Source organism: Gobio gobio, assembly GCF_949357685.1.
Source record: "Gobio gobio genome assembly, chromosome: 17".
Classification (NCBI taxonomy): Eukaryota; Metazoa; Chordata; class Actinopteri; order Cypriniformes; family Gobionidae; genus Gobio; species Gobio gobio.
In genome coordinates this window covers 20966230-20993329 of record NC_137110.1, presented here as the reverse complement: position 1 = coordinate 20993329, position 27100 = coordinate 20966230, and the positions used below count along the sequence as shown (strand labels likewise).

The following is a 27100-nucleotide window of genomic DNA, read 5'->3' as shown; positions in this document are numbered from 1 at the left end:
TAGACTGAAAACCGTAAATCAGTCGTTTATGACAGTTAAGGTACGCAAAGAGATAGACAGGTGTCAGAAAAAGCCTATCGTATTTCCCTTTTTTCCCTTGAGTTTTCAGACACCCTGCTGTCTCTGGGGGCCTTCGGCTTCAAGTCCCACCAACATGGGGGGAACGAATCCTTTGAAGAGCACCCCCTCATAAAAACCTTTCCTTGAACGGTCTACAGATTCACGTCATGCCAATCAAGCAGCACAGCAAAGTTCAGAGTTATTCTCATGTTAGTGAAAGGAAAAACAGGGTGCCTCTTTTCAAATCTTTACCACTGGCTGTTCAAGGGTGGACAGGACAGCCTCATCATCCCTCCTTTTTTTTATTGTTTTCTTGCTTTTAATAAATAATCAGAGTTCATGTCTTGTCCTTTCTCCTTTTTATAACGTCCTGTCTACACAGGAAACACTAATTCCTAAGTAGTGTACTCTTTCGAGGCAGTGCACCCAGCGGATTTCGCAATGTACAAGCCTGAAGCGGAGGGTTCCATTTCAACGGACTGCTGCAATTTATAATTTCTATTACCTTTCTAATGTATGACCATTAATAAAACATCTTCACCCCCTCCCTCTCCTCCTGTAGTTTTGTTCCCAGTCACCCTGTTTTTCCCTCCATTTCCTTCAGAAGCACCCCCTCAGGTCTTTTGTGCCCTTTTTCACTGGAGAGTTGCAGCTGCCTTCAATGTTCTGCAAATCTCTCTGTTTGCTTTCCTTGAAAACATGGCAGAGGTGGAATAATTGAATCCCACGGCTGAAGCCAGGGGATTCATAACGCTGCAGTTAGTACAGCGTGCCGTTTAATATGTCGATCTGGTACTAAAAGCATGTGGCTTCCTTTCAAATACTTGTACAGTGAGGTGTGAAGCAAACCTCTGACTGAGAGGAAACAAGCAGTCAGACCTTTTCTAATGAAGCATGGCCACGCAGCTTCTGATAGTCTAAAAATAGGCCAATTGGTAGCCGTATGGCTTACATGTTTGTCAAGTGATTGCTTAAATCCCAAATATTTTGTATTATAAATTAACCAATTCTGGTTACAGTTGCTACAACCTATTATTATTCACAATTGTTTTAATCCCACAAAAATATCCATTTCATTTTTGAGATTTTACCCAAAAAATTTTAATAAATTGTCATTGTCATCACTGTGTTCCAACCTCATATTGTCCATGAAACCCAATGAAAATGTAATGAAAGTGATTTATACTTCGAAAATGTAAAAAATAACTATTTATCATGCAAAACTCTGAACAGCATATGAGCTGTATAAACTGCCATCTACTTTCCTTGCATAGAAAAAAGCACCTCAGTTATTCTGCTAAACTTCTTCTTTTGCGTTTCACGGAAGAAAGAAAATAATACCGGACTGCACAACATAAGAGTGAGTAAAGGGCCATTTTTCTATTCAATTGCGCTGCTTTTTCATTGCTTTTCTATGTAAACATGAGTTAAAAAGGGTGTGTTTGACCGTTTAAAAATGTGACGCACAAATTAGAAGCTAAACTTAAAAAAAAAAAAAAACACACCTCTAGACCTTGAGACTAGGGTTGCAAAGGGGCTAAAATGTTCTGGTAAATTTCCAGAAGCTTTACAAATGTTAATGAAAATTTCCAAAAAATCCTGGAAAGTTTCCAAAAATTCTGGAAACTTTCTGGAAACTTTGTAACCCTACTTGAGACTGCCCTGCGTCTTTAACCATAAAAACTTGTTCTCTGTAAATGGCCTCTATATGATTGAAAATTGATTTTACAGCAGTAGAGGGTAAGTAGTTCTCAACCTATTGAACTACCTACCAGGAGTCAAACAGACTGGTACTAACATCTGGTCATTTCATTATTTGGAGTAAAATGGTGCTGCTGGTGTGAAAAAGTAAAATCCTGCCAACCACAGACTGAGGGCAAAGCAAAAAGACCTTAAAATCTCTGTAATCGCTTTGGTAGAAGAACAGCCTAACATTTCTCAAATAAGGTGCATATTTCCTGTCCAGGGGTAGACAAAGAAGTAAAAGTGGAAGAAGTATGTGGAAAAGCTGTCCGAGCCCGAGAGACACATACCAAAAATAAAAAAAGAAACATAGCCAGAAAGAAACAGAAGCACTCCGATCAGCCAATAAGATCACAACATTTTTGAGCACCATTTTGTATAATATTGTACTGTAGTCACTAATTTACAACCACTTATGTAACAAACACAGATTAATCAAGATTATTGCTATTACAGGACCACAGCACATTAAACAGTTCTTTTGGTTTCCATTCCAAGTTTACAATTGATGTCTACATCTGTATTTCATCGTATTTCTTCCCTTTAAAAAAATATGCACAGAGATTAAAAGATAGAGATGAAGTTATCAGTATGCTGATAAGAACACATTTGTCATGCTCTATTAGTTATGCTTTGCTTATAACATCAAAGCTTTAAGCTTAACAAATGCTTTAAAAAGACCTTCAGATGATACATTTCCCCCTTCAACTCCATTTTTCTTCTCTAGACATGTGCAGCAAGTTCGGTCAAACTGATAGCGGATAGTTTCAAACTAACACAACTTTTTCTATGCTTTCTCCAAGTTTTCTATGCTTTCTTCAAGGCTCAAAAGAGCTGTGAAATATGCTTCACATAGATTATTTTTGGCTTAGCTTCTTCAAAAAGAGGTGAAAATGGCTTTACCTTCTGAGAAATATCTCATCTCAACCTGTGCTTGCCAGAAATTGCAGCCTTGTTATCTTAGTTTCTGTTTCGGTGTTATTACGTCCTGTTAGTTTTGGAAAATGCTTCAATATAGGTGTAAATCTAAACTGAAAAACAACATCACACACGCTGAGAAATGCCAAGCACTGTCGGCATCATGCTTAATGTTCGTATCACTCAGAGACTGAGGGCTGAGTGATGCGGAAAACAGTGTTCAAACCCGTGGACACACTTCCAAATGCAGATGTTAAAGCTGAGTGGACAAGCTCTGGCAGAGAGCCACACACTTTTACTTGCTTACAGAACCCCTTTGGCCTGGTCTCTGGAAAGGAAAATGGACAATCAATTAGGAAGGACTTGTGGGGCAGCAGTGGCCGGTGTAAAGCCCTTGTGACATTACAGCTGAGAATATTTTCCAATTTTTTTCCCTGCTCGAAGACCAGAAGAGAATGCTTTGAATTTTTTTTTTCTGTGGAAAAGGAAGGTACATTTCTAGAATACTTTATTGTAATTGGTCGATCACAGTAATCTGTGGTCAAATATTTTTGTTTAATGAGTACTCTACTGTATATTATCTTTGGCAATCAGTCAAGTACACTGTGCTGGTTTCATGTTTCTCATAGTTTTTTCTAACATAAAATAATATAAACTTAAATTTTTCATGTCTATTTATAAAAAAAAATGGTAAGTAGCTATTCAGGATGATACACACACACACACACACACACATACATACACATACATACATACATACATACATACATACATATTATATATACACTGTATATACACACCGATCAGGCATAACATTATGACAGGTGAAGTGAATAACACTGATTATCTCTTCACTACGGCACCTTTTAGTGGGTGGGATATATTAGACAGCAAGTTAACATTTTGTCCTCAAAGTTGATGTGTTAGAAGCAGGAAAAATGGGCAAACGTAAGGATTTGAGCGAGTTTGACAAGGGCCAAATTGTGATGGCTCTAGACAACTGGGTCAGAGCATCTCCAAAACTGCAGCTCTTGTGGGGTGTTCCCAGTCTGCAGGGGTCAGTATCTATCAAAAGTGGTCCAAGGAAGGAACAGTGGTGAACCGGCAACAGGGTCATGGGCGGCCAAGGCTCATTGATGCACATGGGGAGCGAAGGCTGGCCCGTGTGGTCCAATCAAACATACGAGCTACTGTAGCTCAAATTGCTCAAGAAGTTAATGTGTGGTTCTGATAGAAAGGTGTCAGAATACACAGTGCATCGCAGTTTATTGCGTATGGGGTTGCATAGGCGCACCAGTCACACCAGAATTGAGTTCTCTTTCAGGCTTGAACAGACAATAGCACTCACAATTATGCCAAAATGTCAGTTTTGTTTATCCTCATAAAAGCAGTTTTAAATTTGTTAAATAAAGTCTTAAATGAACATAAAAAGTTGTGAGAAAATGAGACGCGTGTGAAATCTGCGTCATGTGCAGCAGCGGCAGGTCTTAAAGAGACAGTAGCCACTAAGGCTGTCTGTCATTAATGTTAATCAAAGAACAAAGGTAACAGAATACTCACTGCTCTTGACTAAATAACTTTGTAGCTTTAATAAACTATATTTATCATTTATGCAGTGAAGACTGTTTGATAACTTTATTCAATTTCTGTATATTTCCTGTTAGACAGGTAGGAAGGTCACAGGTAAATTTGACATTTATTAAGGGTTTACGTGAGGATAGTTTGTTTTAAGTTCACTTAAATTAAAAGTTGTTATATTTTTAATAAAAATGATAGCTTTCAATTACACTGTAATGTTAAATGGCTATAATTAATGTTCAAAATTGGGGGGAAAAACAATTTTCATTGAGACATCAAGCAGTATTAGTATCAATGATACCGGCCTTCATTCATCCAAAAACGAAGCCAATAGTATTTAAAATATACTGTCTTTATGTTGTTTTTACATTAATTTGGAGATTAACTGTGAAATTATTACATTTTAAAAAAACATTAAAAACGTAAATGTTTTTAATTGCAATTAATCACAGAAAAATGTGTGATTGATTAATCTAGTTATTGTTTTAATCGATTTACAGCACTATATATATCTTTTTTTTTATTATCTAGTTTTCAGTGTCACATGATCCACCACAAATCATTCTTATATGCTGATTTGCTGCTCAATAAACATTTCTGATTAGATTTAAGTTGAAAACAGTTTTGTGTGGAAACTGTGATACAATTTTTCAGAATTCTTTGATGAATGCATTTATTTGAAATATAAATCTTTTATATAATACATTTATACTTTACTGCCACTTTTGATCAATTTAATGCATCCTTGCTGAATAAAAGAATGCAAACATCAAATGCAATCCATACCCAGTGGTAGATCCAGGTGTTTACCCACACCTAGAAGACGGTAAAACTTGTAGTCAAGCACCAACTTGGACACCAGTGACTCACAGTCGCTTTGTTATTGCACGTATCTCAGCACACCATGAAACCGCTGCTAATTGCTTTCATATTACGAACCATCCAGGCGATCTTGGGGTCCGTCCAAGACCACCTTCAAGATGAGAAACAGTGTGAGTTGTGCGTGCAACTTCCACTTTGAGGAGAGAAAATGGAGAGAAAGAGAAACTACGAACATATTCGTGGTTAGAGTTTTTTTAGGGAAATAAAATAATAGACTCAGACACAAAGTGTTGACAGCAGTAAAAATTGAAAGGGTATTTTATTGCCTTCTGAGGATGGATTAATGTCATAATCTTGGTGAAAGATTCAGTGACCTGCTTCGTAATATACACTACTGGAGCATAGAGTTTTCATTTCTCCACAAACCTGAGGGAGCTGCTGTCTAGATATTTTCACTCAATAGGAGGAAGAGAAAAAAGATTTCTAACTTCCTTGCTTCTTATGCTCTTACTATTACATATGTATCTTTAACCAAAATATAGTAGCAATCCAAAAGCTTTGAGAGCAAAATGATTCATTGCAACACAATTCAGTCTGTGACCTGAACACAAGGTTAGCAGCAAACCATCACAATCCATTACCATAAAAAAATGAGGGGATGGTTGTTCCATGGTATTAAAGGAATGGTTTAGCCATTTCTTTGGAATACAAAAGAAAAAAATTGAACAGCCTACATGCTAGTGACTACAGAATAGGGATGTGACGAGATATTAAAATGCGTTAAAATATTGTCTCGTTCTCATGAACCTGACCATGAATTATATCATCACACCCTTACTACAGACAAAACAATGAGTGCCACAAATGTGGTCTATGAATGTGTGTCTTCTTAAAGACATAAAAAAAGTTACAAAATCTCAAATGAAGCCCGTTTCACTACAATACATAACTGCAGTTGAAGAAACTGGAAAATCAAAAGATCTACAATTACCAGGCAGAAAAAAAACACTTTTATTTCTCATACTTTTTTCCCACTGGCAATTGGAAGTCAAATAATAACAATAGACTTGTATTACCAACTTTAGTGGTTGGACGAGCTATAAAACCCCATTTGAAATCGGCAGTCCAGCGGTGCATGTCAGAAATAATAACTCAAAATGTCGTTAATAGGCCCGTTCAACCCGTACAGTGGAGCCAAATTTCATGCCAGGCCACAGATCCTGCTGAAGTTTTACACATCTAATCACACAACAGAGCAGCATGCATGTAAATAGATGTTCGTAGCTATCAGCAATTTCAATAAATAGCTTCAGGTCAATTTCATATGGTATTTTTGTGCAAAATAGCTGAGAATGTTTGCATGAGTGTTTGTCTAACTGTTGTGTCTTGGTGAAATTAACTGACACGTCAGAATCAATCAATCAATCAATCAATCAAACGTTATTTATAAAGCACTTTAAAACAAACGAAGTGGACCAAAGTGCTGTCCAGCAAAAAATCCATAACTCACAATACATAAAATACAACTAAAACAGATTTAAGACAAACCGCGATACCATAGAAACAATAAAATAAAACAAAATGTCAACGTCAGGTGTCAAAGGCCAAGGAGTAAAAGTGGGTTTTTAGACGCAGTTTAAAAATAGACAGCGAAGAGGCCTGTCTAATAGGCAGTGGCAGATCATTCCAAAGTTTAGGAGCTGCCACAGCAAAGGCACGGTCCCCTCTAGCTTAGGCTTTGTTTTATCTGCATAGACAGGTAGATTTTGACTATACTTTATGTGCTAACTTTTCATTACATTTCATTTTTGTGTCCATAAAGTATCATACAAATAAAAGGATATGGAAGGAGAAGCACAGAAAATGTTTAGTAAACCTGTTTGATTAAATCAGATAACATGAACTGACTTGTACGGAATATGAGTGGAATAATGAAAGCTTACTCTTTAGCTTCTGCTTTACTCACCGCTGCCCCCTTCACTTGACCTCATTCCTCTGTTTGGTTGAATAACTCATCTGCCAGTTTCCTAGTCCAGTAAATCTCTTTTGTTGTGAAGTGGGCCGTATATCTAAAGCAATGAGGGTATTAAGTCCTCACATTTACTCCTGCTTCCTCTCTCTGCATGTCTTTGACCCTACCGCTTTGCCTTCTCTTGTTGAAGTAAGAGTTTGCAGTGGTTAGAGGCTGATACATGAGTCAGGCCAATTAATCAGACTATATTATGACCATTTTGAGATAAACAGTGACATTGAACATTTTAGTAATGGACGATGCAATTTTGTTTCTAACATTAGTAAGTGACATTTAATGTGTAAACAAATTGTAAATATAATATGTCAATATAAAATGTAAAATACATTTTTATTTTTATTTGTTTTTGCCAAAATTGTTCTATTATACTTTCTTTGGTCATCAGCCACCCTACACTCGAGATATAGTCATCATCCATAAAAAATAAAATACAATAAAATAATTAATATTAAAAAATTCACCGCTTGCACCGTTATAAACCGCTGGTCCTATGAAGGGTTGCGTGGATGCTGGAACCTAATAAAATTAATAACAAATAAATGACTACTACTACTAATAATAATAATATAATATAATATAATCAATCTAATATAATATAGTCTAATATAATATAATATATCCCACACTGTTTTCATTTGCATAAAGTTGCATATAGCACCTAGCCTGAATGATGACGTCACATATGTAACAGAGAAACATGACATCAGGGCTCTCAACAGCTGAACATTATTTTGGTCTATGCCCCAAATATAGAGAAAGGCTATAAAGCAGTGCTGTGGTTGAAAAACTTCCAAAAGGAAATTAAATAACTTTTAACGTGGAAATCTGAAAGAGCTAGTTCAAACAGGTAAACTCAATTTTCCCCTCACCGCTATTTAAGATTTTGATCCGCCTCCGAGAGATTCCACTGGGACCGGAGAAGACATTCCTACTGAATAAAATTTCCATCTAAGTGAGCCTTGATGAGATTCCTCTCTCCCACAGGCAAACACACAGTGGAGCCACATGAGCGGTGCTGTATTTCATAAACATGAAAAATACATGTAGGCTACAGTACACTGTAGTTTGTGGGCGACTATGGTCAGTGCTTGTCATTGTTGAGGAAATGACATAAGGAACAATAATAGTCAGAGGTGATGAACAATCCCTTCGCCTTTTTTTTTTACTTCAGCCTTTGTATCAGTAGACTGTCTGAAGGTGATTCGCAGATCTATGGGGTCAGTCTTCGAGAGCAGCTAAGACAGCAAAGGCTTCATAGTGTTTCCTTTTAGTGCACATAGCTGGGCAGAGGTCTCATAGGCTTCTGTGGCCTGTTTGGCTTCCAATCACAAAGCATTAGGGAAATAGAGATTTTTATTTCAGAATTCCATGGTCGGTGTGGTCGAGTAAGTAATTTCTGCTTTGCCACAGAGTAAGAGAGCTAAACGAATGAGTGAGAAAGAAAGAGACAACAACTGAACCAAAGGAAAAAAAGATGCAGAGTGAATGAAGGAATTCACAAAGCCAATAATAGGGCTAACAGTCTCTCTTAAGGAAAATTAAAAAAAAATTATGTTTTCATTTGATTTATATGCAACAATTTGCATTCATGTAAACATAAATGCAACTAGAGTGAGGTTTTTGTACAATGTTGGGGTAAAGTAAAGCATTACCATTTCAGTTACATAATGAGATTTCTTTTTTTACGTAAATCGTAAATTATCGCATTACTTTATAAATGTACAACATTTCTAAGCCACTTTTTTCAAATAAGTAACGGAAGTTGAAAATTGACAAATTAATAAAAACAGTGATATGCAAACTCAGAATATTCACAAACCTGCAATAATTAAATATGTTAAATAACACATTTAAATTAATTAATCAATGATGATCCAATAGAAGCAACAATTACTTTAGGTACAAATACATAAAAACATTGAGTGTTAAAACTTAAGAGTGTTGAACTTTATTCTCCTGCTAAAAATAACTTTTTTTAAACAATAGTGAGAAAAATAATGCAAAAGTAACCTAACATTACTTTCCATAAAAAGTAACACAATTAGTTACTTTTTTAGGAAGTAATGCTCTTTGGGGAAGCTGAACAAGGTTCCCTTTCCCTCACACTTTAGTGACATTGTTGATTTCGTGGTATTTACTTTTAAAAGTAACTTTCCTCAACTGTATACATTTCATAAAATATATACATCGCTAAGGCTGCTATAATTTTTTATGCGCAGCTTGTCATCAAAACACGGTTATGTGATCAGTAGTAATGCTGCTTAAACTGAAAGCAATGCGAGTTTGAGTCACTTATATAACGTGCATTTGAAAAAGCAACATGCGTCAAACAACTTTCCAAACATGGCTTGAAGAACTCAGATAAACCGTATATTGCCGTAGTCGTGTGTTTATTAGTCATGTTTAATCAAAGCGTTTCAATCTTCTGTTTATTCAGCTACAGCGATAGTATGATGTCCATAGGTCCCCTCCCTTTCGAAGCGCATAGAGAAGCTACGGTGGTCGACCCAGGACAAAAATGTTGTCGTCGGAGAAAGCAGATAGTGACTAGCGCTCTGTTGAGAAGTTTGTCCGTTTAGGGATACTGTAGAAACATGATGTAGAAACTGCAGTTGGTGAATCATGTAGTTATTTGGAATAAGTATGTACTTAAATGTTATTTATTGTTATATATATATATATATATATATATATATATATATATATATATATATATATATATATATATATATATATATATATATATATATATATATATATATATATAAAATCACAATAAATAACATTTAAGTACATACTTATTCCAAATAACTACATGATTCACCATTTTATATATATATATATATATATATATATATATATATATATATATATATATATATATATATATATATATATATATATATATATATATATATATATATATATATATATATATAAAATCACAATAAATAACATTTAAGTACATACTTATTCCAAATAACTACATGATTCACCATTTTATATATATATATATATATAAATATATATATATATATATATATATATATATATATATATATATATATATATATATATATATATATATAAAATCACAATAAATAACATTTAAGTACATACTTATTCCAAATAACTACATGATTCACCAACTGCAGTTTCTACATCATGTTTCTACAGTATCCCTAAACGGACAAACTTCTCAACAGAGCGCTAGTCACTCTCTGCTTTCTCCGACGACAACATTTTTGTCCTGGGTCGACCACCGTAGCTTCTCTATGCGCTTCGAAAGGGAGGGGTGAGCAGTGGGTGATTGCAACTCACGACCTCACGGCTAGATACCGCTAAAATCTACACACTGCTCCTTTAATTAAAAACAATTAAAATGTAATTTAAAACTCCAGCCATTTCATAACCTTTCATATTCTGCCTTTAGAAAATTAATGGTGTACATCATGGAACCACAATCCTTTATTTCAACACCTCAGATTTTCTCTGCTGGTCTCTAACAAAGCCTACCAACATGTAATGGTCCTTTGGCTTTTATCCTGAAGCAACAGAGCAAACAGTGACTTGTGTTTAATTGTGACCCACTGGCAGTCACAAGCATACAAAAAGCAGCCTAAATAAACAAACAGTTGTTTAAAATTTCTTTGTTTGACTGCAGCATGTAAAGGTCTGTAAAAGGCGAGAGGCCTTACTACGGGTATCCTCATTTTTCAAACAGCATCAAACAAGCTACCACACAACATTTAAAAAGTTGCTGACAGCAGATAATATTATTTAAACACAATCTAATAAATAGAGGTTTATGAAAAGAGTGGGACTTACAAAACAAGAGAACGAGGATCTTTCCAATTCTTTTTATTTTGCATTTGGAGCATTACTGCGGCTGAAGTCAGCTTGTTAAACCTGAATCACTTCAACAGGGCTAATCATCACAGTCTTGAGCATTTCTTACAGGATCAATGTTTCTAGCTACTTACAATAATTACAAAATAACAAAGGATCAAAAGAAATCAAAACATACTTAAAGAGCTTATTGGATCTCCTAAAGAGCAGGCCAAAAAAAAAGCTTAATTGGACAGAGAATGCCAAAATATTTAGGCATGTTTGAATATTTTAAATGAATTCAAAATTAATATTTGGCCTATGAACTGAATGCTGCAATGGATAAATGTTACGTTAACATTTAGCAGTGTCTAAAACCCATACAATTTAATTTCCTTAGATTGCATTTTAACACTCCCAGTGAGGGCATACACACACACACACACACACACACACACACACACACTTGCACATTAACTTAAACGTAGTTAGCCTGACACTTCTCCCACTTGGGCCACTAACAGTGCAAGGAGCATTCAATCATTTCAGCAAAGTCAGTAAACTACAGTCTGTGCAGGTCATATAAAATACTAGTGTCAAATATTTTCTGGATACAGATTAAATACAGTTCTACAGATTATCATGATCTGTATCTGGATGCTCTGAAGAGACCCGCTTGCCATGCAGCTGATGTCAATATATTTGCATTTCTCTCTGAAGACATAAATGGCTGATTTTAACATCCAAAGATCAACTGCATTAACACATAATAGGGAAAATAAAATGTATTAAAATTGAAAACGTTTAAAGGGGGGTCTAATGCTATTTCATGCATTCTGACTTAATTACACCTTTAAAGAGTTGGATTCTAATGCTAAACATGGCCAAATTTTAAAAAATTTGACGCATGACGGAGTATTTCTGTGCCAAATAAAAAAAGTTTTTTTTTCGAGTAAGTCCCTGTATGAGGTCATAAAGGGCGGAATTCCTTGTATGGGCACTTCTCCTGAATGATTGCGTGCGCACATCAACCAGAGCGAGAGAAAAAGCACGCCCATCAACGAGCTTTGCTCGGGTTACTGAAGCTGTCGGCAGCGCTGTCATTTTGTTTTTAGACCACAAAATCAACAATGTCACTAAAGAAATGTGAGGGAAAGATAACCTTGTTCAGCTTCCCAAAGAACCCAGCGTTAAGGAAAAAGTGGATGCAGTTTGTTTTTCCGGAGCAGCAACGGAGTTCTGCAAGTGTGTTTGTTTGTTCCCGGTCATGAGTCGAAACCGCAGGCGGTGAGTGAAACTGCATCAAATGTCTATTTTGTTGGCATTCTAAATTAAAAATAAGTGCATATAATGACATGAATGTATAGTGAATCGAAAGTTATTCAGGGATAAAGCCATGATGTATTGTGTGTGTGTGTCATAGGTGTGTGTGTGTGTGTGTGTGTTCATGACTCTTTAGCTCCGCCCACTGCACGTCTCCACGAGTTTGGCTGTTTTCGGGAAAGAATCGGTACAGCGAGATATGAAGGATGCAATACTACTCTATAGGTCCTCAAGATTACTGTGTGTTATGTACCCTTTAATCAAAATCAAATAAAAATATAAATGTTTGAGAAATGTTCCGTATTGTGATGTGAGGGTGAGGCAAAAGCAGAACATTTTGAAGGCCCAAAGTGTCAAATTTTAATTCCTTTACGCCTTTTTCGTTCCATTTCAAACAGCATGGGTAAACATCAGAACTCTTGCCAGGGCTGAGCTGTCCATCACGCTATGTGAAACCTCAGAACTGCTATTCAGATCTCAGCGTTCAAGCCAAAGAATTGCTAGGTACAGAGCAGCCAAGGACCAGCAGCTAAAAAACATGCATAAATCCAACAAAAGCTTGATTAGACCGAAACCCCATAGCCAATGCCAAAAAATCCTTTACAAATTAACTGAGTACGTAGGTGCCTGAGTAAAGCAGCATTTAACACCTAAAAGATGTTTTTCATAATAAGCCAAGCTTACTAACACCCACTTCCATCACTCAGTGTACTACTGCAATTTCAGAGCCAGATTTTGACTACTAGGCCACATCATTTAGGCAGAAAAAAAAAATGTTCCAAGAGTGACAGCGAGACCGAATTATGAATGTACAAAGCTCTCCTCAGAGATAGAAACCTGACGCTGTCAAGACCAGCACTGTGTGAAGGAAAAGAGAGAAATCTCCCAGATGACTGATACTTTGCACATATATTTTCATTTTTAAAGCAAATATCAATCTCCGACTGAACAGGCAGTAAAGGTTAGGTATTTATGAGCTCACTGGGAGTGTGGCAGGTACAAAGGCCCAACTGTGGGAGGCAAGAAATTTGCCAGTCTTTATGCATTGAGGGTTAGTTGAGTCCTTAATACAACGTAAACAGGCTTTAGAGCTTTACTTTCCGACACATTTACAGCTAAAATTAAAAAGCCATGTTTCATCATGCCCTCTAAAAAGTGAAATGTAGCATATCCTGGCACATAACATTGGGCAGGCAAGGGAAAGTAATTATTTGATAAGTGTTGGCAGACGTCTGATCTCTCAGATAATCGTGGCAGCTCATTTCCTATTATATTCATTGCAGACCTTTTGGCCTGTGATTTATATTAGCATTAGCATTTTTCAGGCAATGGACCAGAAAGACCAAGAGAAAGGTGGGCAAGACTTATCTAAATGTATCCATAATGAAATATGCTGCCACAAGCTATATTATTAAGATCAAGATTACTAAGTACTGACATAAATAAATATGATATTGTTGCCAGATGTTGGCATCCACTTTAGATGATGAAAGATAAAATAATATTTAGACGTTTAAAACATGCCATGACCATGAAAATGATAAATAAAGTCATTATTTTTACAATTTTAATTGAAAATGTTTCCATTGCCATACAGTTAAGTATAGCGACCTGCCATCTAGCCTATAACGATATTATACATTACTCTTATGCCATTTCATATGTTTGATCAAGATAAGAAGACATGAAAAAATGTGAATACATGAATAAAATATATTTTTGAAGTTAAAATCAAGGCATGTAGGATATTTTTATTTATTTAACACACACACACACACACACATATATATATATATATATACACATATATATATATATATATATATACACACATATATATATATATATATATATATATATATATACACATATACATATATACATATATACACATATACATATATACATATATACATATATATATATATATATATATATATATATATATATATATATATATATATTAATAAAAAAAAAGCATTCCAACAATGTTTCACAAAGCAGGTTGCAAAAACACTTCTTGTCATTTAGCACACATTAGTGGCCCAAGTGGGAGAAGTGTCAGGCTAACTACGTTTAAGTTAATGTGCAAGTGTGTGTGTGTGTGTGTGTGTGTGTGTGTGTGTGTGTGTATGCCCTCACTGGGAGTGTTAAAATGCAATCTAAGGAAATTAAATTGTATGGGTTTTAGACACTGCTAAATGTTAACGTAACATTTATCCATTGCAGCATTCAGTTCATAGGCCAAATATTAATTTTGAATTCATTTAAAATATTCAAACATGCCTAAATATTTTGGCATTCTCTGTCCAATTAAGCTTTTTTTTTTGGCCTGCTCTTTAGGAGATCCAATAAGAAGTTTATAATGATATTCTACATTACTCTGATGTCACTGAAGCAGGATAATGAAATTGAACAGCTATAAACTCTGCCAGCTGCTCTACCACAAACCTAAACATAGCGACACGGACTAAGAGCTTGTATCACACCATCACTAAAGACAAGTGAAAATACACAGATCATTGTCCGAGCTCACACGCGAGACCTAAACATCCCGCTCTGACAGAAGACTTACACAAAGGATAGGGTAATAGAGAGCAATTCATCAAAGTGTTAAAATGGCTGGTAGGCCATATCATTCTCCCCACATTCTGTTTATTAAACAAGAAGCCAAGTTTTTTAATCCAGCCAACATTCAGCATTTAGTAATAAAAGATGAAATGCACGGTAACTTCTTGTGTTTGACACCTCAGATTTAATGATTCATAACCCCGCAGAAAGAGCAGAGAGAAGTTTACAACCTGTGATATAATATACACAAGCAACACAGAGATTTATAAAGTCCTTCCAACAAAAAACGGATGGTTCACGAGGGTTGCGTCAGTTTTACAAAGTTAGAACATGTGGTTGAACGGGCATTCCTTCAACATCTATGAAGGGTTTTTTAAAGACGGGAGCCTTGATGCTTGAGTAACCGTACTGTACACTTGAAGACCAGATTAAACCAATGAGTTTCACTACGACAAGTCAAATCCTCCCTCATAGGCTTTTCTTGAAGGTAAAATGGCTTTTGTGTCAACATTCAGTCTGGCAGTATAATGCACAGAGTTCCACCCCAGTGATTTATAATCTACCAACTATTATTAAAACCAAAGACTGGATCACGGAAGCCGTCTGTTTCTATTTTGCCCACCGCTCTAAAAAAATATGACATAGCTAGATATATGTAGCATAGTCTCTATAAAACTGCATCTGAAAAGGTTTAAATTTTGTGACAAAATATCCATGGATACTATCTAGAACAGATGGGAAAACACTATTGCATCTTTATAGACAAGGTGAAGTAAGCCACATATTGACAAAAAACGCATCCATCAGCTAAAAGGTCAAGCTAAATTCATGCCAAACCATAAAATGGAGTAAAGTACAGACATCATGGCACACAACGAGGCAGGAATCTGGAAAAAAAAAATATGTCCAAGCCACAACACTCACTGCTTTAAAGTTATAAATGAGGAGCAACTGTTAAGATTCCCCACTGACAACTCAATGCAGAAAGCTTTGCATGTCAAGGAAAAAAGACACTTTACATCATTAAAGTCAGAGTAACCAAGATAGATTACTTGATTAGCTAGCAGGTTGTTGTTTTGTCAGTAAAAATGTTTCGTAGTATTCACTATAGTATAACTTAACCTAACAACAATTCAATAGAAATGACCATAGTTGAACAGTAATTCATGTTTAAGTTGAAAGCAGCTGATTTTTTCTTCTTCCATGGATTAATCCTGGGTAGTATATTTATAAAATATGATCTCTGTATTATCCATTTAATAATAGTCAATAAAAAAGAGGTGAAAGGTCTATCCGTACACTCAATATTAAAAACAATATGACCTTAAACAAAATCAGGTCACACTTTATTTTACAGTATCCATGTTGCAGTATTTATGGGTACGCTGACATTTCTATACATTTTTGTGTAGCTGCTTGTAGACTACTTACATGTTTTAACTATTGTAGTAATCAATAATAGTAACATCCAATATATGTAACATAGACACTACGCAAAAGTGCACGACTACATCCAAGTTGCTCTTTGGTATTCATGAGACTAGAAAATACTGAAAACTAGAAAATAATGAAAAGTTCATAGAAGTTAATGTACCTTTTTAAGTCCTTTACTCAGTATAATTGGATGCTATCTTATGTCTAAGTGCTATTCTAAGGCAAATGAAGCAGCTCAGGCCGTACAAAGAGACTCCAGCTGAGAGCTTAAGACTGTCACTCTCTCAATCAGTGCACTTGAAGAGCTCTATTGTCATTCCAATGGCAGAAAAACTGTTTAGATAGCCCTTTGGCAACATAAGTCAATATGTAAACAAAAACACCCCGAAGACAGAAATGACACCTCTAACTAGTTGGCCTACAAGATATTTTTGACTTATAAATGACATTTTACATAACAGCCTATGCAAGTGCAAATAAAAATGTAGGCTCCTTGTAAGCAATTTACTTGCTAACTTAAAAAATAACTTTTCAATATCTTTAACATGGCATCGTACTGTAATTTGAGACACTGTTTCCTGAAATGATTTCTAATAAGAACAGAAATATTTTCGACTGCTCAGTATTATTTGCTGTGAACTAAACTAACTAAAATAATTGTAACTCGATTATGAACACGGTGGTGTAAAATGCATGAGTTTGATCGCCTACCGCAGATGACTACGAGCAACACGATGATCAGTGTGAAGTTGCGCTGGCATCCGTGCGGCTCTTTCACTGTTCCTCTGCTCATTTCTTCTGCCTCTCAGCGCTCTTACATCCACCGCAAGTTCTTCTCACAGGTCAGTGTTATAGCTGGAGAATGCAGAGCTCTTCTGGACTTCACTGAGCCTCGGATGTCCGCAGAGGTGTAATGTTGTAGGCGGATGGTCCTCTGCTCTGCTCTCTCCTTCTCTCGCTCCTGTTTGGAGTTTGAAATTTCTTCAGTCCTTTCAAGAAGTTTCCACTTTCCAGTCAGTCTGAGGACATGTGCTGCCCAATAGTGTGTTTGGCGCCACCTGCTGTTTAAGTATAGGACTGTTAGGGGGGGAAAAGTTAGGTGTAAATTGTGGAAATGGAAATGGGGTTTCCTAACATTTACCTATACGAACTGTATTGTGCAGTGGGAACTGGGAAGCATACGAAAATGATTAAAAATTGGTGCGTCTATTAACTCAAATCTCATTCAGTTAACTAACTTAGCCTACTAAGCTAGCAACAGCACGTTAGCATGGTAAGTGTAACCTTTTTATTTTTATTTGTGAAGAACACCGTCAACAAAAAACTAATTTAAGACAACTATTGACATTTTTGCAACCAATGTAATGCATATTCAGCCTAAACATTAGTCTCCATTTTATCCATTCTTCGTCTCTCTCAATGGTAACCCCCCAAAACTTAACTTGGTTTAATAGGCCTGCAACTCCTCTGATTCACAATTTTTCATGACAGTGGACACTTACAACTACCTTTTTCATCTAGCTGGTTAAAACGCATATAAAATAATTATATTTTACTTCTAATAATTAGCATTTACTCATTCTATTGCCTTAAAAAGCATGATGGGAACTAATTTCAACCTAATGCTATTTCAAACATGTGTTTGCAGTCCATCACAAACAAATTCAGTTCCATTTCACAATTTTAAGTGGATTGCACACAATTCAATTAAGTTGTGACAAAATGTTTAAGAATTGTGTTGCATTTCCTCATTTGTGCAACAGACAACAATCCCTAATAATAATTATCAAAAATAAGTAGGCTAAATGCTAAAGAATCACAGTATACATACATTACAAATGACCAAATTACAAAGACCAACAAAGGAACTGTACTTAAGGTCTTGTATACATTTTATTATATAATGAAGTATACTATTTTATAATGTTCTATAAATAAAAAGACGTAAACTAGTAATTAAATAATTACTAAAACAAATAAATATTAATGAACATATTCATATTTTATATGTACTTTTTAATTATTGTAATAATAATCCATTTTTTTTTATAATTTAATATAAATTTTATCTAGGTCTAATATTATTAGTTATAATATTAATATTATCTAGGTCTACTCAGGAAATTAAGGAATTGATTTATTGATAGGAGGACCCTAACCATGGTTTATTGATCAATGCCTGAAAGCCTTTTAACATATAATATGGTTTTGTGGTATGGCAATTTAAAAATGAAACAGAAAAACTAATTAACAAGTAATTAAGGAAGCCAAGATTCACAGGCCATAAACAGAAAGCATTGCAGGATTTTTTTTTTTACATTTTATGGAAAAAGAGCAATTGCAGTATATTCAGACCAGACTCATCCCCTCCATTCCTGCTTTGATTCCCTCCCTCCGGGGCACAGACTGCGTATAACCTTAGCTAAAAGGAACATAAAAGATCAGTTTTTCCATTGGGATTTTAAACCAAATTTTTTACTAAGGTATCTATTTTACATTGTTCATATCTGTGTTTGTGTAAGATGGATGTATTTTTATGGCAGTGACAAAGATGAATTTCTATTTGGTGAAAATCTGAACGGGACAAAGTTAATAAAAGTGTTTACTTATTATTTCAAACCACACACCAGTGTATTGTTCTGAGAATATATGCATTCTTCTTCATTTTGTAATAATAATAAACAGTAACATATTTTAAACAGCCTATATTTCGTATAGTGAAATGTAAAATAAAGAGAATGCATGTGACTGTATATGAAGTATATGACTGACTCAAATGTCATATTAACTAAGGTCATTTTAACAGTCAGATCATATACATGGTACAATGTTAAAAATAAAGGCTCCAAAGGGAGGGTTTCACAGTAGTGCCATAGTCCAACCATTTTTGGTTCTTCAAAGAACTTTTCTGTTAGTTATAAAAAAAAAAACCATATTTTCTTAATACGAAAAACATTTTTCCTCTCTAAAGAACCTTTTGTACATGGATATTAACGATTTTTCATGGAACATTGATGCCAGTAAAGAACCTTTATTTTTGTGTAGTTTGCTCTTGTCAGTTTCCAGTAGGCCTATCCTTATACTTTTTAAGGTCTGTAACTGTCAGTTGATTGAAAGTTCTGTCTCTGTAATATCCAGACTCAACGTGCTGCTGTTTCAGGTCTGTGGAGACAGAGAATGGTAGCAATTTTACAAGCCAAGGGTCTTGCATCCTGACCCGTTTCTGTTCATTTGTGTTATATCAGTGGATGACAAGAAGAGAAAGACATTCCCCTTTTGAAGTGATGGGCTGGGTTGACTCTCCAGACCCCGAGTTCATCCCTCATTTCCTCCGGTGACGTCAGCTCTCTGACACACACAAACGGCAGGCTGCGATCAAAGCCCAGTCAAAGACGCACTCCTGCAGACTCTAACATGAGCTCACATGCTGGGAGGAGATGCTGATTGGTGGGGATGGAGGAGGGAGGGGAGTCAAGCTGCTTTCATGAGAGGTTTTTGGTGGAATTAATTATGAAGGAATGGAAACTAATGTTAAGAATCAAACACATTACAATGAGCATGTGATTGCATAGAAAAGCTGTGAAGATTCATAAAGCAAAATGGCAATTTAGTTTTTTTGTTGTCGTCTACAGTCAAGCGTCTCAGCCCTGAGCTCAGTTTTCAAAGAAAAGGAAAGCGGTACCTTTTCTTCAGTGTGATTGCATCTAATATTAAACATTTGGAAACCATTATCTGCTGAGCAGCAAAGCAGCTGAAATATTTTTGACATGGGGCTGTTTTTCTTTCCGATGTCTATCTGTTTTATTTTCCCAAAGTAAAATAAGATTATTAAAATTGCAACCATGCACAGCGAAACTCATCTAATTGTAATGAGCAGGGGGATTGAGGGTTATGCGGCCCACTTTGAAAGTCCATCCCCTTGGCCGTTCTCCACACACACAGCGGATCTCTTCAGAATGGACCTTCTGTTCTGAACCTTAAATGGAATAATCTATGAAGTTATTAGGGTTTGTAGCTAATGGGAATAAAACCACTTGAATTACAAATGAGAAGCTACTACTGAGCTTCCTATCGAGCTACCCCAAGGCCCTCTTAACTATCAGTGTTCATAAGTCTCTTAAAATAATAGATAATTTTACCTTTTTAATGACAAGGCAAGTTGAGAGACTCCCCAAAACATCATGGTATTTATGAATTAATCATTTTTTCTACCTTTTTAATACAGTGGCCGAGAGCTCAACAAGCTGCAACTGAAGAAAACATGTGCAAAGAGAAAAAACAACAGCAAATTAAGAAAACATCTTGGTAGTCATCGGCAACACCACTGATGAGTAGGCATTGATCAATAAGCATGTCCCAGCCAGGTCCGTCACTTGTTGGGTCCCCTTGAAACATTCTGTTGTGGTCTGTGCTTTATGCAGAGCATTTCTGTATTTGGTTGCTTTGTGAGTATTTGCAGTGCATGTCTTTATTTGGTTGTGTTGTGAGTATTTGCAGATAATTTCTGTATTTGGTTGAGTTGTGAGTATTTGCAGATAATTTCTGTATATGGTTGAGTTGCGAGTATTTACAAATCATTTCTGTATTTTGTTGAGTTGTGAGTATTTGCAATGTGTGTCTGTATTTGGTTGCGCTGTGAGAATTTGCAGATAATTTCTGGATTTGGTTGCATTGCAAGTATTTGCAGTGTGTGTCTGTATTTGGTTGCGTTGTGACTATTTGCAGATAATTTCTGTATTTGGTCGAGTTGTGAGTATTTGCAGTGCGTTTCTGTATTTGGTTGCGCTGTGAGTATTTGCAGATAATTTCTGTATTTGGTTGTGTTGTAAGTATTTGCTTTGTGTTTCTGTATTTGGTTGCGCTGTGAGTATTTGCAGAGCATTTCTGTATTTGGTTGAGTTGTGAGTATTTGCAGTGCGTTTCTGTATTTGGTTGCACTGAGTATTTGCAGATAATTTCTGTATTTTGTTGGGTTGTGAGTATTTGCAGTGCGTTTCTGTATTTGGTTGAGTTGTGAGTATTTGCAGAGCATTTCTGTATTTGGTTGAGTTGTGAGTATTTGCAGATAATTTCTGTATTTGGTTGTGGTGTGAGTATTTGCAGCTCATTTCTGTATTTTGTTGAGTTGTGAGTATTTGCAGCGTGTTTCTGTATTTGCAGATTATTTCTGTATTTGGTTGAGTTGTGAGTATTTGCAGTGCGTTTCTGTATTTGGTTGCGCTGTGAGTATTTGCAGAGCATTTCTGTATTTGGTTGAGTTGTGAGTATTTGCAGTGCGTTTCCGTATTTGGTTGCACTGTGAGTATTTGCAGATAATTTCTGTATTTTGTTGGGTTGTGAGTATTTGCAGTGCGTTTCTGTATTTGGTTGAGTTGTGAGTATTTGCAGAGCATTTCTGTATTTGGTTGAGTTGTGAGTATTTGCAGATAATTTCTGTATTTGGTTGTGGTGTGAGTATTTGCAGCTCATTTCTGTATTTTGTTGAGTTGTGAGTATTTGCAGCGTGTTTCTGTATTTGGTTGCGCTGTGAGTATTTGCAGATTATTTCTGTATTTGGTTGAGTTGTGAGTATTTGCAGTGCGTTTCTGTATTTGGTTATGCTGTGAGTATTTGCAGAGCATTTCTGTATTTGGTTGAGTTGTGAGTATTTGCAGTGTGTTTCTGTATTTGGTTGAGTTGTGAGTATTTGCAGAGCATTTCTGTATTTGGTTGAGTTGTGAGTATTTGCCGAGCATTTTCTGTCTTTGGTTGAGTTGTGAGTATTCGCAGTGTGTTTCTGTATTTGGTTGAGTTGTGAGTATTTGCAGATAATTTCTGTATTTTGTTGAGTTGTGAGTATTTGCAGTGCGTTTATGTATTTGGTTGAGTTGAGTATTTGCAGAGCATTTCTGTATTTGGTTGAGTTGTGAGTTTTTGCAGATCATTTCTGCATTTGGTTGAGTTGTGAGTATTTGCAGATCATTTCTGTATATGGTTGAGTTGTGAGTATTTGCAGATCATTTCTGTATATGGTTGAGTTGTGAGTATTTGCAGATCATTTCTGTATATGGTTGAGTTGTGAGTATTTGCAGATCATTTCTGTATTTGGTTGAGTTGTGAGTATTTGCAGATAATTTCTGTATATGGTTGAGTTGTGAGTATTTGCAGATCATTTCTGTATATGGTTGAGTTGTGAGTATTTGCAGATCATTTCTGTATTTGGTTGAGTTGAGTATTTGCAGCAAGTGTTGTCAAACTGATGAAGATGTTTTCTTAAAGGTAGGGTAGGAGCGAATAGCAAATAGAAAGCTAGCTTTGAAATCATGAGGGTGGGATCCCTTCAGAGCGCTCTTCAAAGACACACCTTCTTCAAACCACATGGGCTGCATCCTAAAAGGCCAAAGTATACCTACATTTTCACATGTATGCGAGGGTCAGTGTACATTGCGTGACGCTAATTTCATCATTAGATGAGTACGCACATTCTGTACGCACACAGAACAGTCATTTTTCATTTCATTTTTTTTGCAGTATTTGCATGGGTTGTAACTCGCGATGAGAGACTGCTCAAAACTGCTCATGTGTCGAATGCCTGTGTACGCATATGAGTCAAAAGAAGTATACTTTACAAGGTTGTGTGTTCAAATTGTGCGTGTACACTTTGGGCTTTTAGGCAGCTGACTTTTTGCCTCGCGGCCTTATAGGCAATGAGTCTGCAGGCAACGTTTCACAAACCTGATTTCAGACAGTCTTCTGAGGCAGCATAACAGTTTAATGATGTACAGAACTAAACAAATTAATTACTGCAGTAGTAATTTCTTGCTAGAAATTACATCAGAAGTTGAAAACATTGGTCAAAAACTTACATTTACACACAGACTGACCTGCAACCGCAACTTTCAGATGCCATCTTTCTTTGGCAGTATTTTTTCATCAGCCATGAGTGCGCACAGCAGAGTTTACAAAGTGTCACGAGACAAGAGACGACGTTAAACCTCATGTATCAGCGAATGCCATTACAATAATAATGAACATAAACAACTTAAAGAGCACTGACCTGTACCACCGGACTGCTGCAGATTCATTTCGGCATTGAAAGTGTTGCCATTGAAAAGCACAAACGTCACGGGTTTCCATCTCTTCCAAAATACATTAGTTATGGCGTGAACGCAGTATAAGCTCGTTATTTTGGTTCAGGAGGAACTGTAAAAGGTGGCTGCTGTTTCGGTTGTGACTACTGTCGCTTAGTGACTAGTCTCAGCCTCAGACGTCACACCCACGTACCGTTGACTGAACGTCTGATAAATATGGCACACTTACCTGGGAACACTTAAGGAGTTTTGAAGTCGTCATCTGATTGGTTGAATTCTACAGGATGTCTGCAAGACATGTGTGTTGTGTTCTTTAACCGTCCGTTGTGTTTACAACTGTGACAATGAGCGCTTACTATCAACTAAACACTGGTTTTTCAGAAGATGTGGAAATCGCAGCTCCATTGTTGCAGTAAACTTGCACAACATTCTGGAATTAATAATTCATTGATGCACGCCGGTCTGTTATTGCAGGGACATCGGCTTTACATTTTCACGCCCCTAAACACGACGCGGAACGAAACAAACTGTGATTGGTTGAGTTACATGTCAGTTAGACGGCCTCTAGGCAGGACTTAGCCAATGAAAGCTGCGATAGAGTCCAGACCTTCTGCCGGCTACGCAAAACTACTCAGTTACTGACGGCGGTCGGCCGAAACTTTACTTTATAAAGTTTTAAATATGGATATTTTTCTTACATAAACGCATCGATTCGCTTCAGAAGGCCTTTATTAACACCCCAGAGCTGTGTGGAGCACATTATTCAACGGACAGATGCATTTTTTTATGGACTTCAAAAACCGAGCAAGTATTACTGCTATTATAATGCTTGGATTAGCCAGGACTTTTTTAATATAACTCAGATTGTATTTGTCAGAAAGAAGAATGTCATATACACCTAGGATGACTTGAGGGTGAGTAAATCATGGGCTAATTTTCATTTTTGGGTGAACTATCCCTTTAAGCATGTGTACACATGATTTCAAGGAAAATGCAGTGCAAGGCTTGATGGTTAATGTCATCAAATGTAAACTTTTCTTGAAAATGTATATCATTTTTCAAACTATATTAAATGACACTTGTTTTAACACAATTTTTCATTGTCTTTTTCTTTATTGTGGACATTAATCCACCTATAAAATTAATCTCCTTTCAATTCAATTCTGTATTGCCATGCATTTGTTTAACCCAAATAAGGGCATTGGTGACTTCATTTCTGGTAACAGATGATGTTTGTCTGGTGAGACATTTTTTAGTGGAGTTCAAGATGTGCCGCGATGGTGACCTCATTCTCATGAAGGTCTGTAAATGACATCTATTAGATCATTTAGATCAAAATAAGCCCGTTGAAACTGATCCTGGGTCAGAGTCCAAGCATGAGACAGAATCAATGTGCATACCAACATCCAGTGACGTCAACTAGATTTGTGCTACTAGCACGCAAAGAGCAGCAAGGCAAGGTGATAGTCATAAAACTCATTTAGTATGACAGCACATAGAGAGGATTATTTAAATTCTTTGGGTGGGTGGTCTCTCATTAAGGTTTTCCAGTCTTTCAGCTTCTGATAGCAGTTGTATTTTGTGCAAGGGGTCATGTTTGATCATATGGAAGTGGGGTCAGCAAGAATTAGACAGCAAGTGACATATATGTTATTCAAACATATTCATGTGCGTGTATGTTTCGGGAAGAGGTGGGGTGTGAGGGTTCAAAAAGGAAAATGAAAGAGGCGAAGAGAGTGCCAGCATGACCCTGTTGCTGTATTTATTTTGCCTGGCTTTAGGAATGATTACTTAGACTCGATCGTGCTGATCTTTGCCCACATGACCTGCTGACAATGATTGCATCTCAGCATATTCCATAAGGCCCAATAAAATAAACAATATGGAGCAATACACTGTTGTTGTTAGGTCAAGAGGTCATCTCTCGCTCTGTCTTCTGTGTTATTAGATTTACATGGTAATTGATATCATAGCATAGCAGCACCCACTGGATGACAGAGGGGAAAAGAATGCAGAAAAGGCCGACACGCCACACTGAGATAATGTGTGAACTAATATTTTGGAATATTTCAGTTTCCTTGGGTTAATCTGTTATGCATCGTCCAGTAAGTAACTGGAATGAGAACTCGATGTAGGTTTATTTTCATTGAGTAAACTGTGCATGGGGAACTGTGTGAACTTTGGAAAACAATCAGATTCTTTCTCTGCAGTTTCCCAGTTGCTGTTTCGCTTTTTCTGACCCCCGTATTGAAAAACAAGCAACGGAAATATGCTACTCCAGACTAGCTGTTACATGAGGTTATGTGCTACAAATAAATAAATAATGTTTTTTGTATTTAAAAAATTCACTGATAATACAAAATTTGGGGGTCACTAAGATTTTTTTCTTTCTTTCAGAAAATACATCTATTCAGAAAAAAAATGCATTAAAGTGCAATACAGGCATTTAGAATGTTACTGATGATTTTTGTTAATAAAAAGAAATGCTATTTTCATCTTAAGTTCTGATAATAACAAGAAATGTTTCTTGAGCACCAAATCAGCATATTAGAATGATTTCTGAAGGATCATGTGACACTAAAGACTGGAGTAATCATGCTGAAAATTCAGTTATTGAATGTTCAGTTAAATTGTAATAATTTTTACTCTATTTTTGATCAAATAAATTCAACCTTGCTGAGCATAAGAGACTTGCCAAACCTTTGAACGGTAGTTTATTAGTTCCATATCTCTAAAAATGTAAGCTTTAAAGTATTATCTATTATATAATTAACCATTGAAAAGATAAAAGCAAAACAGATGGTAATAGGGGTAAAATAACTTAAGATTTTCAGAATACCTTAATAATTCAACATGACATACCTAGTTTAAAAGGTATATGCACTGGTTGCAATTTTATTTGACAAGATCTCTTTAGTAATCTTTTTTAAATGTATGGTTAACATCATTTTTGTGAGTAATCTTCTCTAAGAGCTTTAGATCTTTTTAAACCTCTAGATTAAATAAAGATGCTGGGGTAGAAATAAAGACATTAAAAGAGAACTTCAAAATAGAATAACCTGACAGCTAAATACACACTGTTACAGCCATTACCTCATGTAATGACATCCAATGAAAATAAAACCTGCAAACCATTACTTTTCGAGCAGGACGTTCTTTGTATCTTGCTATGTCAACATAGGGGGGCTTGGAAACCTGTTCTGAAAAGAAGAAAAAAAAATGTCCAACCCATTTATTAATCCAGAGCACAAGTGGGAAACTATTTAAGAGCAGGTGTTTGATAGACGTCCTGACAGCTAATAATAAATGGGTTGTAATAAAGTTGAGGTCATTTCTGACAAAGACTAAAGAAACGTTTTGATCATAGGTGTGTGCAGGTTTGAGGTTTCAAATAGACTGCAACTTTTTTTTTAAAATATATAGTATATATACATTTCAAAATAAAGAGGTTTCTGTTCTCATGTATGTGCACCTGATTTTCCATGTCCCATATTACCTAAATTGAAGGAAATTTCAAACCAAATAGACTAACTGGGAGTTTATGATGACAACATATATCAGTTCATGAAGGCACTACATATACAGTGGGTCCATACATTTGAGACCACTAATGAAAATGCTCATGTTTTCTTCCTTTTTTATATATTTTTTTAATATAGTCTATACTACGGAGCACCAAAAGGGAGATGTGGTGGTGGTGGAACAACTTTGGGATGGGAGA

At 35.9% G+C, this 27100-nt stretch overlaps 1 protein-coding gene across 1 annotated transcript in view; it reads right to left on the bottom strand.

Annotated features, from left to right (window-relative positions):
- The window catches only part of ror1 (receptor tyrosine kinase-like orphan receptor 1), a 136637-nt gene extending 119361 nt beyond the window's left edge, over positions 1–17276 (bottom strand). Inside the window, exon 1 of the mRNA XM_079840918.1 lies at positions 17021–17276. Coding sequence (XP_079697044.1) covers positions 17021–17102 — 82 coding nt within the window. The 5' untranslated portion in view covers positions 17103–17276. The remainder of the gene's footprint in view (positions 1–17020) is intronic.
- Between the last annotated feature and the right edge of the window lie 9824 nt (positions 17277–27100).